Source organism: Filobasidium floriforme (genome assembly GCF_021052385.1).
Source record: "Filobasidium floriforme strain CBS 6241 chromosome Unknown HD553scaffold_5, whole genome shotgun sequence".
In the NCBI taxonomy this organism is placed as follows: Eukaryota; Fungi; Basidiomycota; class Tremellomycetes; order Filobasidiales; family Filobasidiaceae; genus Filobasidium; species Filobasidium floriforme.
In genome coordinates this window covers 604,620-620,681 of record NW_025763626.1, presented here as the reverse complement: position 1 = coordinate 620,681, position 16,062 = coordinate 604,620, and the positions used below count along the sequence as shown (strand labels likewise).

Sequence of the window (16,062 nt, the reverse complement as noted above, 5' to 3'; positions counted from 1 at the left end):
TTTCGTACTCCTGTCGTCGCCTCGATAGGTAAGCTTGTTACCGTATGGGGCCAGTATGCGAAATACAGAGACAGCGTCCATTTGATAGGATTTTCCGCCAAGATTTCTGTAACTTGCCGCGATGTGATTGCTTGGTAACGGATACGAAAGGGCACCCGCCAGTGTATTCTGACGCTGTGAGACAATCCCCCTCGACAAGGAAAAGGTAATCCCTGCATACCTTTGGAATGTGTTCTATTGGTTTGAGGTTTCGTGGGTAACCTGATTCAGACTTCCTTTTGTTCGGAAATGGCCAGAGCTATAGATAGATAGAAGCGTAAGCAGATCTTCAAGCTGAAATCGTTGGTCGTATCATCAAACATTTACCGGAACGGTCCGATAGCAATTAGGCGCATCACTCAGACATACCAGAGTGACATGGTCTGTAACATCCTCTTAACAGCTCTTGTCATCAGTGTTTTGCCTCTGGCCATGGCCGTGGCAATGGATGGTACAGAATGGAGATTTTTGATGGAATTCTTGTTTTCCACCAAGAACTCTTCCGACCCAACAGCTCTCCGTAGCGCTGGCACCTTTTGAGATGCAGAGAAAGCAAGGTATTTCCCTACAACCCAGACATGTTGCCCGGCCCTTATGAGTGTGAGGTATGGCTGTACTATCCGTGGGTCTTCTCGAGACGTAAAAGCAGCTGTATCGATTAACACTAACACATGATCCATCAAATAGAACCATGAGTCAACGGGGCAAGGACAAAATGGCTGGTAGAGACATTGCAGACACATGGGGTGTGCCATTTGTCATGGCGCCTGTGTGTGGGACATATATGTCTGCTGTTGAGAGAAAGGATTACTCTGTCAACAACGCGGTTGTGTTTCATCAGTTGTTCCCTAACCCAGGGTATAGAGACGATTTCTATGTGCGACTAAAGTGAGCATGTCTTCCTGCTTCCTGGCTAGAATACCAGCTGAGGCTTCTATGCAGACCAGTATGGCCAGACCTACGCTTCTCGTTAACTGTAGGATATAAGGGAGAAATTACAGAACTTAAGAGAGATGAACAATTCTTTCCTGTCGATTACAATGGGATGGCGGCAATCAAGGAAGCTTTGTGAGTGCAAAGCTGGAATGCTGGCCTTAAAGTACCACCGATCCTGACAGTTTCTTTGCAGTAACAAAACTGAGCCTCCGATCTTTGACATGGTGAAATCATACTTTGATAAGCATCATAACAACTCCATACCAAATCCGTACAAGTATGGCAAAGGCAACAAGATCTGGTGGCAAGACATAGGACTCTACAGATTTTGGGGTTATCATGACAATGGCCCTGGATTACGGATCCTCCCCCACCTGTCCAGCAATAACGCGCATGAGCACCCAAGGCTATTGATACACAAGTGGGTCTCGCAGAGCTATGGGTCGGGCAAGACGAGCTACCCATATTGTACCATTATCGCGATTTCTGCTTCCCTATCCCCTATGAATAGTTATGTAGCTTCATCATGCCATCCAGCCACGACGTGGATTTAGCGAGAGCTTTTAGGAAGTCTGCAAAGAAGATCTCGTGCAGCGGATTTCGGAAGAATGGACCACCACGAGACAAAGACGTATTTCGTCTCTTTCGCCTGTAAAGTTTGATTGCATTCGGGTATTATGATACAGCTCCGGACCATCCCGCTGCGTTCACTCGCAAGCCAAGTGGTCCGTTTAAGCATGGGTTGGGAGGGGATGTCTTTCGTCCCTCTACATGTTGTGGCTAAACTCGCATGATACACCCGCATCACATCTAACCGTTGTGCTTGAAGAAACAAATGTCGGCATCCTGGACTTCGTCTACGAGAGGCGATCGGCAAGGCAAACATGTCAATGACCGGCAGGGCAACGAGGAGAAAGTTTATGGGCGGCGTGACTCACAAGTCCTTCCCTGTTGCCTGAGTTTACCGGCGGCCTTGACGGCGGCTTCGGTCCCGTACTCTTTCAGATCCTCGTAAGCCTGAACTTCTGCGCAGATAAAGTTCTTTTCGATGCTGCAAGACGGGTTAACGAACAGGATCAGTCAAAAAAGCTTGTCCCGATCGATCAAGACCGACTCGCGTGACTCACTCGGAATGGATGACTCCGGCAGCCTGAGGCGCCTTTGTCCCCTCCCGGATGGTCCATGCTCGAACCTCGTCGGGTCCACAGGTGAAGAACCTGATCAAGTTCAAACTAGCATACCCGGCCGTGGTGATCTTGCCCAACGCGCTGGTGGCTCCGACCTTCTTCTCCTCCTCCCTAGCTTCCTCCTCGCCCATGTCCTCGAGCCTCTGTTCGAAAGAGACCGAGAAGGGGATCAAGAGATCACCCGGGTTGTTCTCGTCGATCCAAGCCTTGATCTTGGGCAACCACTTGTTCTTCTTTCGGATGTAGTCTCGCTCGGACAAGTTGACGAGGTAGATGACGGGCTTGGCCGTGAGGAGCTGGAGACCGTTGATGACCTCGACCTGGCGTGCGATGAGCAGATTGAGCGAATCAGCACGTGTTCTTCCAAAGTGTTTCTCTTCACAGGAATAACCGAGTGGACGCGGTGGGGTGGGATTCGGTACTCGTGCGCGGCGACTCGACAGATCAGAGTGTGTACAGTTATCTCATTCTTATAATGCGGGGCGTTACTCCCAAGTCAACGAGCTGGGTTAAATCGGGCATTATGTTTGCGCCCTTTCTCATCAGGTAGCGGTCAAAGTCGGCGCGGCGAGTTGCGAGCGTGCGAGTGCAGGAAAAGGAGCGATAGACAAGAGAGGGGGCGAAAGCGGGACAAGCCCGAAAACGAAAGATGAAAGACCTGCTCACCTCCTTGCTGCTCCAGACACCCTTCCTGACGTCCTTGTTCTCGTCCTTCATCGTGGCGAGCACCTTTTCGACGGTCGCCAACTCTTCCTTCTTTGCCTTTTCCGCCAGACTGTTGGCCCCGCTGCCTCGCATCCCACGCTTCAACGCCTCGATCGTCTTTTCCGTCCACTCGATATCCTTCAACCTGAGCTCGGTCTGGATGATGGTCATGTCCCTCGTTGGGTCGACATCACCCTCGACGTGAATGACATCGGCGTCGTCGAACGCTCGGACCATTTGGAAGATACCATCGACGGCACGGACGTGGGACAAGAAGGCGTTACCCAACCCGGCTCCGGTCGAGGCTCCGGCGGTAAGACCAGCGATATCGATACAGGTGAGGTAAGCGGCGATACGCGAGGCCGGCTTGTAGGTCTCGCAGAGCCAGTCGTGTCGTGGGTCAGGGACGAGGATACGGGCTTCCTCGGGGTCGATGGTGGCATAAGGGAAGTTGGCAGCGTTCGAGAGCGAGGTCTGTGCGGCGAGGCAGGTAAGATCAGGATCCAGCGAGATCAAGGTGGACACGACGTGAACTCACCTTGGACAACAGGTTGAAGAAACTCGACTTTCCGACGTTGGGTACACCGACGATACCGGTCTGAAATGTCATTGTCAAAGGCAGACAGCGGAGGTCAAGTGAAAAGGCAAGTCGAAGATGGTGGGAAATAACGGATGGCAGCAGAGCGATATATGAGTATCGTAACGAGCATGATGGCAACAGGTACCAGTAGGATTCAGAGGACTGACCTTCAAGTTGTTACCCGGTCGTCCAAGGAGGACCTTCTTCTCGGGCTCGCCCTTCTTTGACTTGGGAGCTGCGATATGACGGAAAGGTAACGTATCGGTCAGACGTTCTCAACTTGAATTCATCCAGGGAGAAACCAGGCACGATGACGAGGGAGAAGGAGGATGGAAGACAGTGATACTCACGCATCTTCTTCTTTTTAGCAGCTAGTAATGAGACTGGACCGGTATGCAGACGAGAACACCTTTGAACGCAAGGTGACGATGATGCTTTTAATGATGATGCGCGGACGAGCGAGAGTGGTCGTGAAAGGGTCGTGAAGAGATGTCTCTGAGTGGTTCTGGTTGATGTGGTTGTAAAGAGGTTGCGTGTTAGGAAGGACATGCAAACCTTTGAGAGAAAGAGAGAGAGGAAAGAGGAGAGGGTCGTCGAGAGGCCCCTGCTAGCTGCTGTCGTGAATTGAATTTTGAATGGAAAAACCCGCGACGACGACCCAGCAGCCAGCAGCAGCTCTCTCTGAAGAAATGCGCGTCGCGTGAGAAAGCGAGAGAGAGAGCTCGAGGGTCACCGACCGAGAGAAACAGCAACGCCAGGGGGTTTTGGACGGGCCCGAGGGTGGAACGCTAGGGGAATGTCGTCGCGGTATGACTCGATGGATTCGCAGGGACAAAACCTTCGCGACTCATTTCTTCGCACTCCACAAGTCGTAGCTCGAGCGATACGATGGTACGATCGTTCTATTCGTGTGTGCGCATGTGTGCAGATGTGGCCAGTCGCCAGTCGATGAAACCCTGAACGAAAGAGCACGACGAGGGGGTGACGTCGCGCGCGGGCCAAGGAATGGAATGGAATGTGGCGGTGTCGTGGGTGATGGGGTTGTATTTGTTTTTGACCCGAGATTCCTCGCGAACCAATCATACGGCTGCTCGCTGGCTCTGTCAGCCCTTACTCCGCTCCCCCTTTGTCCCATCCCAATCATCCTCCACTCCATGCCATCATCATCACATTTCGACCTCGCATCAGATTCCAATCCAGAGATCTCGTATCGTCCCATAGCGTAACATCGTCTCTCGTCACACTCGTCTCTCCCTAGACGCAGATCTTCTGTCCCTTCTCTCTCTCTCTCTCCTCTCGACTCTTCTCGTCCTCGAATCTCTCTCTCGCCCGGCCCGGCCCCAGCTGCTGTTAACGACGCGCAATTCCTCTTCTCCCCGCGCCGAATACAATCAACCACCTCGACTCGAACAAACAAATCTCGACCTCGGATCAGAAGTCAGACTAGACAGACAGACGCAGGCGGGATTCAGATTATCCTCGGTTCTACATCGTAAGTACAAATCATTCCATCCTTCCTGGTTTGCGAGCATCACACGTCGAAAGGACGGGTTCGGTCCTCCTCGGTCCTGCCGCGTGGACAATCGAAAAAGAGCAGGAAGAGGAATCGTCAGCAATCTCGAAGGTCGTGATCGCGACCGAAGCCCGACTGCCATCATCTCGCACAACACGATGGGGGACCTCTCGAGACAGGTGTTACGGGAGGACCGTCTGGTCTGACGAACGGATTCCAGCGTGGGGATGGATGGACCTGGGTCAAAGGACGTCATGGGGGAATGCAAAAGATGGCTTGGTGCTGGAGTCGTGTTCGATATACGACGGTATCGACCTGTCACCCTACCGAAAGTCAGGAAACGGGGTACTAAAACGAGCTTCGGTGGCGGAATGATGTCTCAACCGAGTCGGGGCGATGATGCTCGCGATAAGGACCGATCCTTGCCATGACGTGACGTGGTGCTGGCTTATCGCTCGATACACGTTCGACCAAACCAGACACGCTGACCTTTTGAATTTATACCCTCTGCCTTCAGCTCAGCTCACCTCGAAACCTAATCCAACCCACCTACCGCAATCATGGCTATGGATCTCCGCGTAGGCACCAAATACCGTATCGGTAAAAAGATCGGATCCGGTTCTTTCGGTGACATCTACCTCGGTGTCAACATCGTCTCCGGTGAAGAGGTTGCCATCAAGTTGGAGTCCGTCAAGGCCAAGCACCCCCAGTTGGAGTACGAGAGCAAGGTGTACAAGTCGTTGGCCGGGGGTGTCGGAGTGCCTTTCGTCAGGTGGTACGGGACCGAGTGTGATTACAACGCCATGGTCTTGGATCTCTTGTGAGTCGCGAGGCTGCCTGAAGACGAGGAGTGGTAGGCGAAGAGCTGGGGCGCTGACTATACTTCACAACGCAGGGGCCCGTCCTTGGAAGACTTGTTCAACTTCTGTAACCGCAAGTTCAGCTTGAAGACGGTCCTCCTTCTCGCCGATCAGCTCGTAAGTGTCTGACCTCTTGCGCTCAACGTTTTTCAATCGAAACTTATCCTGCTTGTTCCCGCCCGGCTAGATCTCTCGAGTCGAGTACATTCACTCGCGCAACTTTATCCACCGAGACATCAAGCCCGACAACTTCCTCATGGGAATCGGCAAGCGAGGCAACCAGGTCAACGTGATTGATTTCGGGTTGGCAAAGAAATACAGGGACCCCAAGACCCACTTGCACATTCCCTACAGGGAGAACAAGAGTGAGTCTGCAACGTGCTTGGGTTTTGGTCGCGCATGAATTTGTGATGGCTGACAGCGTCTTCTCTCTCTCTCTTTGTACCAATAGACCTGACGGGTACCGCTCGATACACCTCGATCAACACCCATCTGGGTGTCGAGCAATCCAGGCGTGATGATCTCGAGTCGCTCGGATACGTGCTCATGGTGGGTCTAGCTCTCTACCAGGGTTGTTTCGGAGCCTGTACTGACGATATTGATGGCGTGGGTAGTACTTTTTGAGGGGAGCTCTGCCTTGGCAAGGATTGAAGGCTGCTACCAAGAAGCAGAAGTACGACCGAATCATGGAGAAGAGTGAGTCGCAGTCGTTTTGCATGCGATTATCGGCATGATGCTGATGAGACCTTTCACGACTCTCGTCTTGTAGAGATGACCACGGCGACCGAGATCCTCTGTCGAGGATTCCCCAACGAGTTCCCCATCTACCTCAACTACTGCCGATCCCTTCGATTTGACGACAAGCCCGACTACTCGTACCTCCGAAAACTCTTCAGGGACCTCTTCGTCCGAGAAGGGTTCCAGTATGACTACGTCTTTGACTGGTCCGTCCAGGGAAAGCCCAACTTGGCCATGGAGCAACAGAGGGCGCGTGAGGCCGGGCAGGACGCTTCGGGTGCGCAACAGCAGGCGACCGAGAACCAGAGGCAGTTGAGGTCGTCCACTAGGATGGCCGGTGCCGGAGCTGGAGCTGGGAGGGAGGCGCCCGCTGGGAACTGGTAGATAGCGGGCTCTTGGCACACATGTTCGCGAAAGGTGAGTTGGCGCATCGATTACATTTGAAAAGGCTGTGTGTGACGCGTGTGCTGATTGTTGAGTTGGTTCATCCAGCGATCACACATATCGACTGTCGCCTGGATTGAAGGATGAGATGGGACGGGCGCGAGCTTGAATCATGGAGACGTGAAAAGGGGATGGCACATACGGAAAGGGAAGGGATACCTGGACGGGACGAGCGGGACGGGGTGAGAACGAGGACAACGGGACGGCTACGCGGGTCAGGGTTCGTCCTATAATCAATCGATAACGATGATCGAGAAAATCACTCTCGATCGTCGAATCCACACGAACCTCGACTCGCACCCGTTTGGCTCTTTCTATCTCTTCTGGACTCTACACCTTTTCCTCTCTGGGCTCGACCTGACCGACATACATCGACTCGGCCTTTTCCTCATTATCGTCGACATACCGGCTCGAAATCGTCGCTCTTCTCCTCGACTCGGACGCCGGTCCTTCTTTCACCATCATCTTTTTATGCGACTGCCTTATTTTTCACTTTACGGATCGACTTGGATTTTTTCTTTCTCTTCTCTATCGGTTCTCGCGCCACATGCGACTCGGCGCAGGATTCAGGACTGGACTGCGAACTCGGACATCGTCATCTACGTCGATGTCTTGGTATGTTTGCGATCGCGGTCCCGGTCGTCGGAAATCGCTTTGGCTACCCGGGAACAAATATCGATTTTCACACACGTGTACCTTTCTTCCCTTTTATCTTTCAACACTTCTCTCTGTCGCCCTCGTCATCGGGATCTCGCCTAGTATCGCCAACAAGCCCTGCCACGACAAACCCGCGCAGCGCTGGCAGCGAAATCACTGGACTAGGCACGAGGGAAACACGCTCGGCTACCTGTCTATCACCTCGCCTTTATCCTTTCTCGAAATCGTCCACTCAATTTGATGATCGGCCGCCAAACCATATAACACTTTTCTTAACATTTCTCCAATATGGTGGCTGGATCATTACCCAGAAAATACACTGGGGTTGGCTGGATGTCGGGCTCGGAGCAAGGGCGAGAGGGCGCCGCGGAGAGTGAAAGAGGAGAAGGGAAAGGTGCATCAATGTGAGGGAGAGGGAGGATCGATCTGAAGGGGGAACAGCAAAACGTGGACCTAGTGATACGGTCAACTTGCTCGGGACGTGATCAAGCGCCAAACACGCTACGGCCCTTTGAACAAGCCATCGCGTCAGACAATAACCGTATCGCGATTCTCGATCCTCCGGTTGATCTTTCTGGTTTTTATCTCTTCTCGGCGGGTGCATCAGTCAGCTCCTTGTCCTCTATATACTGCTACGTGTGATTGTCTGGATCGTGTCGTGTCTGTATCATAGTCTCTCTCCACACTCATGTCTATGGGATATCTCGTTTCATCCCGACATCGGTCCTCTGTGAGATTTGTGCGGGCTGAGAACGGGATGAAGGAACTAGCCGCCGCAAGGAAATCTTGACAAAGAAGGATGTGAGATGCAAGTTGTAAGTCGCATTATGCAGGACCCCATGGCCAAGGACTCTACTTGCTACTTGAGACGCAAGAAGCTGGATACTACGTACTATAACCACTAGATAGTCATACAAAGAGCTTGAAGCAGTGTGCTACACAAAAGTATCGACAAATCCTTACAGTCGCGGGTTCACTTAGACCGAAAGAACTCATATCCGACATGACAGCTCTAGAGGGATACATCTACCAATTCCAAAAGACGCATCAAGGCATGACGGTACAGACCATCAACAAGTCCAAGGCGCCTATGACGCCTACATGGACAGGAAACACTCCAGCTTGGATGGGACAAGCGGTCTCGATGGTTATGATGGTGTTCGAAGCTTTGCAGCGGGTAAGAAATGACTAGTCAATGACCCTACCATCACCATTCTCCAAGTCTACCAAGTTGATTTCACCAGGAGCGTTATCAACTACCGACTTGAAGCGTGTGACCCTGAAACAGGTGAACCCTTCCAAGTTTGCCTCGGCGAAGAGGAGTTCAGGGGCAACTTTGAAAGCCAACTGGGCTCTCCTCACCTACTGGGACAAGCATGGGCCGTCCAAGATGAACCGAATCCGCAAGATCTTGCAGATGACAGGTCCTGCAGCCAACAGAGCTGCATGGTCTGCTCTGCCTAACAATGAAAGGGCCGAACGCGTCAAGTCTCCCAACATCGATGCCGTGCCGGTCAAGTCGTCTGAAATATCGCGTCCTCAGCAATGAACAATCATCGACTTTATCCACGCGTTTCACAATTCAGCTGGGCGGGCGCCACTGGCACATCCGAGGTGAACTAGGCTGCTCAGCTTAGCCAAATACTCCCGACTGATCAATTCAGCGGTAGCAGAATCCCTGGAGTCCTTCAGGATGCGATAATGGTTGAAACAGAGACCTTTGGGTCTTGGTCACAAGAAAACTGCCGTCGGTGTCTCTAGACCACGAATCGAGATCATAATCTCCGATGGTACCTGTCTAGACGCCAATCATGTCGACCATGCGACGAACGTTGCGAGCCCGAATTGTATGTATGCTGAGACCGAATGGCTGCAATGACAACCAGACCACATGTGTGTTCAAAACATCTAGAAAGAAAATGTCCCTGACGTGCGAATTATCACTAACAACTATATGCTTTGAGAGTCCGACCGATTATGACACTCAGTAAAGCAGGCCAAAGGCCAACGCAACGACCGAGATCAACCCGGTAGCCATCGTAGGCGAGACGGTGGATCCTCCGTTGGTAGCGTTGTTCTGGGTAGCAGTGCTGGTCGTCGGGCTTTGCGAGGCCGATCGGGTCGCGCTCGCCGCCGAGTTGGACGATCCCGAAGCGGCCATCGACGAGGCGGCAGAGCTGGACAAAGCGGCGGATGAGCTCATGGTGGTCGAGTTGGACGAGCCGGTCGAGCTGGCTCCGGTAGATTGCGAGGCGGTACCCGAGGCAGTACCAGACGCCATGGGCTCATAGGTGCTGAGGTTTCCTGGCGAGCCGCTCTGCACGATCCCGGTGGGTCCGGCGAGGGGCGACTCGTTGTCCTCGGCGTTGACATACTCCCACAAGTCTGTCAGATCGGTGTGCATAGTCATGTATTCATCAGCAGATGCAGGGCGACCTCATGCACATCACGTGGAGCCAAGAGCTTACCGTTAGCATCAGCGACGTTCTTGACGGTCCAGTTGTTTTGGATCATGACGGGGTAGACAGCGAAGAAGACGTCCAAATCGGCTTTACTGGCCTCGTCTGATGAAGGGGAATCCAGGTCAGCCTCATTCACCGACAACTAGGACAACGAATAATGCTCTGATACTCACGTCTAATCAAGCACGAGTGAAAGCGTTCGAGAACGAGCGAATAGTCAGTGATCCCTACTAGGAGTCTCGACAAAGCTCTCTCGACTCACTGCAAACCGATGTAACCCTTCTTGGCAGGGTCGGTCAACCACCCCGTCATGGTACTGATGACCGACTCCCTAGTGTTCTGCGAAGGGGCGGTATCCGAGATGGACCAATCCGCGCTGTCCCTCCCGATCTGCCAGGGGACCGTCTTGAGTCCGAATACCTGCTGAGCGATCATCCTGACTCGGTTGTCGGTGTCTCCGAAGGGAGGCCTCCAGTAGGCGGGGACTCGGCCGTCGTTGAGGTCGGCAATGATCTGGGAGGTCCATCCGAGCTCGGCGACGACTTGTTCGTTGGTGAGGGTGGTCATGTACTATCAGAGGTCGTAGTGGTTCAAGCAGAAGAGGTCAGCTGGACTGTCTGCAGATCGAGCTTGTTTGTAACATGATGAAGGTGGACTTACAGGGTGAGACCAGGTGTGGGAAGCGATATGACCACCATCGTTGACGGCCCTCTGGAAAGTCTGCCAGTTGTAGTAGATGTTTCCTCCGATCACTACGAGCGCAAGATTCCAAATCCCATCAGCCAAGTCGCCCTGAAAATTTGTTCAAATATCAGAGCCCTCAGACGTACTGAAGTGAGTGGCACTGATGTTGTTCTTCTCGATGTAATCGTAAAGATCGGGACTGAATGGCGTAGGGCCGTCATCAAAGTTGAGCTATGCATCAAGTCGTTCACATCAGCCTTCGTTCAACAGTCGAGATTATGAAACACAATCGAGACTCACCCCGACGACCCCCTGAGGCGCATCGGTCAGATCCTCCTCGCTGATACACTCGTAGGTGAACGAACACACTTCGGGATCGGTGCCCTTCAACCCGTTGGCATAAGTCGGGTACCCGTTGTTGGGCTGCGTGGGGCCAAACTTGGGGAAATCGGGAGAAGCGGTGACGGCGGCGAGACGGTCGAGCCATGCTTGAGGGAGGGAGGAAGTCGGAGGGGTCGTGCCGGGAGCCGGGTACTGGGCTTGCCATTCTACAAGAGTCGCGGGAAGATGGAGGTCAACAACTCGTGTCAAGGCAGCGATTGTCGAGAAGCACACCAGGTCGAAAGCCAGAAATCCCTCGACTCACCAGGCGTCCCGGCGTTCGCAGGTGCCCTCCTGAACAATTTGGCCGTCTCGCTGTCCGAATCCTGGTACCACCTCTTGCCCAACCCGCCTTGCGAGTAGGACACGTGATCGTGATCCGCGTGAGATTTGGGCGCTGCCCAGGTCGAGCCGAGGAGGGTGAGGGTGGAGATGAGCAAGGTCGGGGTGAACATGGCTGCTTATGATGCGAGTGATTGATGAGGGAGTATTATGTGGTCGATGAATATGGTGTCGCTGGACTGGCGGTAGATTGTGGCTATATGTGATGTAGCTTGTAGTGGTAGCAGTGGTAGTGGTGGATATGTCGCTGGTTGAAAAGTCTGCGTGGATTGATGGAACCGAGGAGTAGGGTATCACCAGCCGGACCGAATCAGAAGGGAAGAAAGTAAGACAGAGGCAGGTGGATCAGTCTCTTATCGAACCTCGCTTATCATCCGTGGGCTGAGAGATGAACGGGGTAGGTGGTATATATGCTCAGAGTCACGTCGGGGACATGTCTCTACCGACTCACGCTGTCTGTGTATCTATCGGACGGTGTCGAGTGCCGCCGAAGTAACAGGGAAAAGAGAGTAGAGGTGGGCTCGAATTGGGCTGTGTATCGCCTGGGTTTGTGTTTGTAGAGAGAGGAAGTGTGTATAGAGGCAGGGAAGTTGTTGGGCTGTGTGATTCGCCCTGGAGGAGATTACTACTACTATGCAAGAAGCTAGAACAAGAGGGAGGAGGCGAAAGAGGAATGGCTATGTAACAGAAGAGAGTGAGAGAGAGACGCTACCAAGGGTGGACATCGACCTGGTCGCTAGTCGCCCATGTGTGTTTCGAGAGTTGAATCAGCGTCGACACACTTGATCCCGGGACCGAATTTGTTGATCATCGCGGTTTTCCTTAGCTCGGGCTGTGCCGGAGAAGGGGCGCAGGCGGGAGAGGCGGTACCGAGGAGAGGTAGGGGAAAAGCCACCAACGACCCACCTTGGCGGCGAAGAGAGGAGGGGATCGGTCATCAGGAACCGACTTTCGGCGTCGTTTACGTCACAATCGCACAGCATGCGACCCTCGACCCTCGTCACTACCTCCGACCACAGCACGCGCGCAAAACAAAACACAAACAATCCCGACCGTCGACGTCCACCACTCACTTGGACCCTTTCCTCCGCAGCGTCGTGGCTGGGGAACGCTCTTGGCCTGTGCCAAAGCTGGTCGAGTGCCAAGAGCTTTGCAGACTCGCTAGCCTGTGACCGCGATCCTCGGAAGAATCGTCACGACAAGGAAACCGCGCTGTGTTCGGCGACTTTTCCGAACCTGAAACACGATCCGATCCCCTTTCCGGACCGTTTCACCATGCAAGGCCCCTTGCCATCGAATCGGAGCGCTCTGCTCGACTTTCGAATACCGAACTCCATGGTCTTTTCTCTCTCAGCCCTCTCTTGACTGGTCCCGAGACTCAAGCTCGACCCCACCATCGACATTCCGCATGTCGAGATCACACCCAACCACAACAACAACGAGCTTCGATCGGGGACCAACGTGATCACGACCACTACTGCCGCAGAAATCGAGACCAGACCTCCTGGAATCTACATCGTTCGCACATCGAGCTTGATCCATCTCATCCGTCCCCCAGGTAATGATCCTGGTCAAGACGAAGAGCCCACGGAAGACGCGGTGTTGACGGGGTTCGTGGCCGTACGTACCGAAAGACCATGCAGAGCGAGAGAGCTCCGAGTCGAGTTCATCGGCGAGGTCAGATTGGCGTTGCCTGGTGGGTCCCAGGGTATATCCGCGTTGAAATAATCGGTTCCAAGACTTGTATGGTGGGATCATTACAGGTCGGCCGGTCGCGGACGACATCGTCCATCACGCAGAACTAGCTATCGCGAACTCGAGCTCGAGCTGACTTGCACAAATCCGGTACGAGCCTTTCCGTAGCTTCGAGTTCGCCTTTGTGATCCCCTCGACGCTAGCTCCGTTCTTTCGGACCGACCAAGGAAGGGTGGCACATCGGATCGAGGCTACATCACGGCGTACCGAACCTGGGAAGGGGGTCGGAGGCCGTAGTGTCGAAACGGGCTGGGCCCCGTCCGGGTCGACTCGCTCAATCTCCCCATCGTCGGCGCAGGAGCCCGACTTGCCCGGGCTCCAAGAGGACCTCAAGGCCTCCAAGGAAGTCTGGATCTTCGCCGTCCCCACTGCCGACCTCCAGCCCCTCCCGTTGAACCACACCTCGTCTCACTTTATCCCCGGCCTAGGCATCTTGCGCTGGACGCTCCGTTCGAGTTCGTGTACCGTTGCCGGGCTCGTCTTGCTTTCCTTAGTATTGACGAGCCCGGACCCGTTATCGACGTTGTGAATGATCAAGATGCCCATCTCTCAGAGCGTCACGATGACCCCGCCGGCTAGCTCGTCCGGACCGTACGAATGGCCAACGACGAAAACCCTCGTCTGGACCCGGGGAAGTTGCCAGAGACTCAGAGAGAATACGTCTTTGGCGAATCTGAGCGGGACATACCGATCTGTCAGGGGGATGAGACGCCCGGGGGCGTCGAACAAGAAGGGTATCGGGTTGGTCGAGACGAGGCGAGCGGTGAGGTTGCCGAACAGTTCAAGGTTGAGGCCTACGACGCTGCAAGAGTGAGCATACGAATCTGGAGAAGAGGGAATCCACCGTTCGTCGGCGGGATGTCCATTAATCGCATCGATATTTCTCCACAACAGGACCATCACCCCAATCGTGGTTAAACATACGCTACGATTGACCGTTTATCATTCAGTATGGGGCCAGGACGCCAAAGGCCAGTCGCTCTCTACGGGTCGATGTGGGACCATGCGACAGGTACAAGTCTCGCATCCGGTCACCATCCTGCCTGTGCGTCGCAAAAGAACGCGTGCGCTCTCTCTCTCTCTTCTGCATCTTTATGGAGATGGGGCATCATCGGTAGGCAGGAATCAGAGCTGATGCGAGCTCTCGTCCCGGACAGTGATGTTGTACCCAAAAAGACCTGGTTTTGCCCGCCTGCGAACCCTCTCAGGCGGAACGCAAGGTACCGCTGGACGATCGGGATTGTTCTCATTGCGTGTGCGAAGAGAGTATGGAGGACCTCTTAAAGGCAGAAACGTTGGCTGGCAACTTACTGGACGAGCCGGATGTTGGAGCACCGGGTTGCGATAATGCTGCTAACAAGAATGAAACAGCAACCTAGTACCAAGATACCAAGAACCTACTGGATTGACGTTCTTCGTATCAGCACTAGCTCGTCAGAGTTTGAGTTGGCGGTCAGCCTTACAATGCTCATCATCTGACTGAAGGATTGGGTTATGGAGGATTCCTTTTACAATACAAACAACCATGTCAAAATGGGTCCGAATGATCACGATACAAGCGCTAGCCGCATGAATGAATGACGGCGCATACTTCTACGAGAACTCTACTTCTGACCACGCGTCACTGCTTGAGAGATTCAGCAGATGGGAATTCTGTGATCCACGTGCCGTCAGACTCGTATCCCCAGAACGAGTTGATTCCTATCAGGCACAAGAAGTAGGGTAAGTTCATGGCGATTCCAGAATGTAAAGTCCAACCCGTTACAGAACCAAATGCTTCACAAATCTGCGACATACCTGTGTACTCCGGCCATTTGGAGCTCCCTTTGCCAAATTTGTAAGGATTTGGAATAGTTCCATTATGGGCTGCATTAATCCATCCTGCTGCCATCTCATAAATCTTGGACTGCCTGTCCTCGATTTCTGCTTCCGTCCAGTCGCTGATAAGGGCTACGCTATCAGTCCCGCTCCTGCCTAACAGCTTCTGTTATAGACCCACAAGGCTGAGTAAATCTTGTTGTTGGCCCCGCCAGCTGTTCCAGGCCAGGAACTCCGGTATGTCTTGAAATCTGCAAGAGTCCAGTCGTCCTTTGACTGATCCGCCTGCAAGTTATCCCTGTGGCCGAATATTTAGCTTCGAGCGGTTTGTGAAACGTAAAACAAAAATCAGTGATACCTACGTCAATGTCAAATATACGTCTTCCATGTGTTTATCACCCCCGAAAAGCTGGTGAAAAACAACGGCTCGTTCTTGATCACCTTCAGCTTCTGTATCGTGATCGGGAAAGTCCGCGCTGTCGGAAGGAATAGCGTCTTTTCCACAGACAGGGTTCACAGCGAATGGCACGCCCCAAGTATGATCGCGGTCCTTCTTTGGGTCACGGCTATCTAATCCTCTTTGAGGCATCGTAGGGTAGTAAAATGTCACGATGCAGCTCGAATCCTTCTTGTCGGAAGGTGATACCTTATCCAAAGGTTTATACCCCTTCGCTCGTTCACTATTCCAGAAAGTGCCCTTAGCACGCAAGTTATTCGCCAAGGTGGTGTCGCTGGGGTGCTTTTGTTGCGTCCAGGTGATGAAATGATCGAGAAACCTCCACTCTGTACCTTCTTTGTAGTTCTTGCCCAAGTCAGCGCAGATTGCTACAGGCAACAGCGCAGCGGTGATAGTAGTCAGCAAGACGAAAGATACCATGGTGGATGTCTGTCACTGTCTTGAGGGTGTTTGTTATCATTTCCACATAAGATTTCAAGGCCAAAGTTTCTACCTTGTTTGTGC

At 53.2% G+C, this 16,062-nt stretch overlaps 7 protein-coding genes across 7 annotated transcripts; 4 read left to right on the top strand and 3 right to left on the bottom strand.

Moving 5' to 3' along the window:
• Positions 1-754: 754 nt before the first annotated feature.
• Positions 755-1,203, top strand: HD553DRAFT_322588 (uncharacterized protein; the record flags this gene model as incomplete). The annotated part of the gene is made up of 3 exons (XM_046181299.1): positions 755-927; positions 982-1,107; positions 1,158-1,203. The coding sequence occupies 3 exons, from the start codon at positions 755-757 to the stop codon at positions 1,201-1,203; spliced, it is 345 nt and encodes a 114-aa protein (XP_046038488.1).
• Positions 1,204-1,785: 582 nt separating this feature from the next.
• Positions 1,786-3,996, bottom strand: HD553DRAFT_328149 (cytoplasmic protein; the record flags this gene model as incomplete). The annotated part of the gene is made up of 7 exons (XM_046181854.1): positions 1,786-1,832; positions 1,914-2,026; positions 2,103-2,482; positions 2,829-3,341; positions 3,406-3,465; positions 3,615-3,682; positions 3,798-3,996. 7 exons carry the CDS (start codon positions 3,994-3,996, stop codon positions 1,786-1,788), a joined length of 1,380 nt encoding a protein of 459 aa, XP_046038487.1.
• Positions 3,997-5,520: 1,524 nt separating this feature from the next.
• HD553DRAFT_328148 (casein kinase I isoform delta) lies at positions 5,521-6,942 on the top strand (the record flags this gene model as incomplete). Its single annotated transcript, XM_046181853.1, has 6 exons — positions 5,521-5,780; positions 5,856-5,937; positions 6,008-6,185; positions 6,272-6,369; positions 6,435-6,516; positions 6,590-6,942. 6 exons carry the CDS (start codon positions 5,521-5,523, stop codon positions 6,940-6,942), a joined length of 1,053 nt encoding a protein of 350 aa, XP_046038486.1.
• A 93-nt stretch (positions 6,943-7,035) lies between these two features.
• HD553DRAFT_187881 (uncharacterized protein) lies at positions 7,036-7,826 on the top strand. The gene has a single exon (XM_046176998.1). The coding sequence runs from the start codon at positions 7,249-7,251 to the stop codon at positions 7,759-7,761; it is 513 nt and encodes a 170-aa protein (XP_046038485.1). The 5' UTR covers positions 7,036-7,248; the 3' UTR covers positions 7,762-7,826.
• Positions 7,827-9,339: 1,513 nt separating this feature from the next.
• On the bottom strand, positions 9,340-11,641 carry HD553DRAFT_367411 (uncharacterized protein; the record flags this gene model as incomplete). The annotated part of the gene is made up of 8 exons (XM_046184124.1): positions 9,340-10,044; positions 10,128-10,223; positions 10,291-10,296; positions 10,391-10,691; positions 10,782-10,873; positions 10,952-11,036; positions 11,106-11,353; positions 11,452-11,641. 8 exons carry the CDS (start codon positions 11,639-11,641, stop codon positions 9,644-9,646), a joined length of 1,419 nt encoding a protein of 472 aa, XP_046038484.1. The 3' UTR covers positions 9,340-9,643.
• A 1,922-nt stretch (positions 11,642-13,563) lies between these two features.
• Positions 13,564-14,512, top strand: HD553DRAFT_187860 (uncharacterized protein). Its single transcript, XM_046176997.1, has 2 exons — positions 13,564-14,093; positions 14,178-14,512. Exons 1-2 carry the CDS (start codon positions 13,813-13,815, stop codon positions 14,416-14,418), a joined length of 522 nt encoding a protein of 173 aa, XP_046038483.1. The 5' UTR covers positions 13,564-13,812; the 3' UTR covers positions 14,419-14,512.
• A 392-nt stretch (positions 14,513-14,904) lies between these two features.
• Positions 14,905-15,978, bottom strand: HD553DRAFT_340189 (uncharacterized protein; the record flags this gene model as incomplete). Its single annotated transcript, XM_046182515.1, has 4 exons — positions 14,905-14,984; positions 15,081-15,223; positions 15,283-15,399; positions 15,464-15,978. 4 exons carry the CDS (start codon positions 15,976-15,978, stop codon positions 14,905-14,907), a joined length of 855 nt encoding a protein of 284 aa, XP_046038482.1.
• Positions 15,979-16,062: the final 84 nt, after the last annotated feature.

What these genes read in the sequence shown, in the direction of transcription:
- HD553DRAFT_187881 (XM_046176998.1), top strand. Translation starts at nt 7,249, where the DNA reads ATGATCGAGAAAATCACTCTCGATCGTCGAATCCACACGAACCTCGAC.
- HD553DRAFT_187860 (XM_046176997.1), top strand. Translation starts at nt 13,813, where the DNA reads ATGATCAAGATGCCCATCTCTCAGAGCGTCACGATGACCCCGCCGGCT. An exon ending in AGGCCTACGACGCTGCAAGA is followed by an intron (nt 14,094 to 14,177) that starts GTGAGCATACGA and finishes TCTCCACAACAG; the next exon opens with GACCATCACCCCAATCGTGG.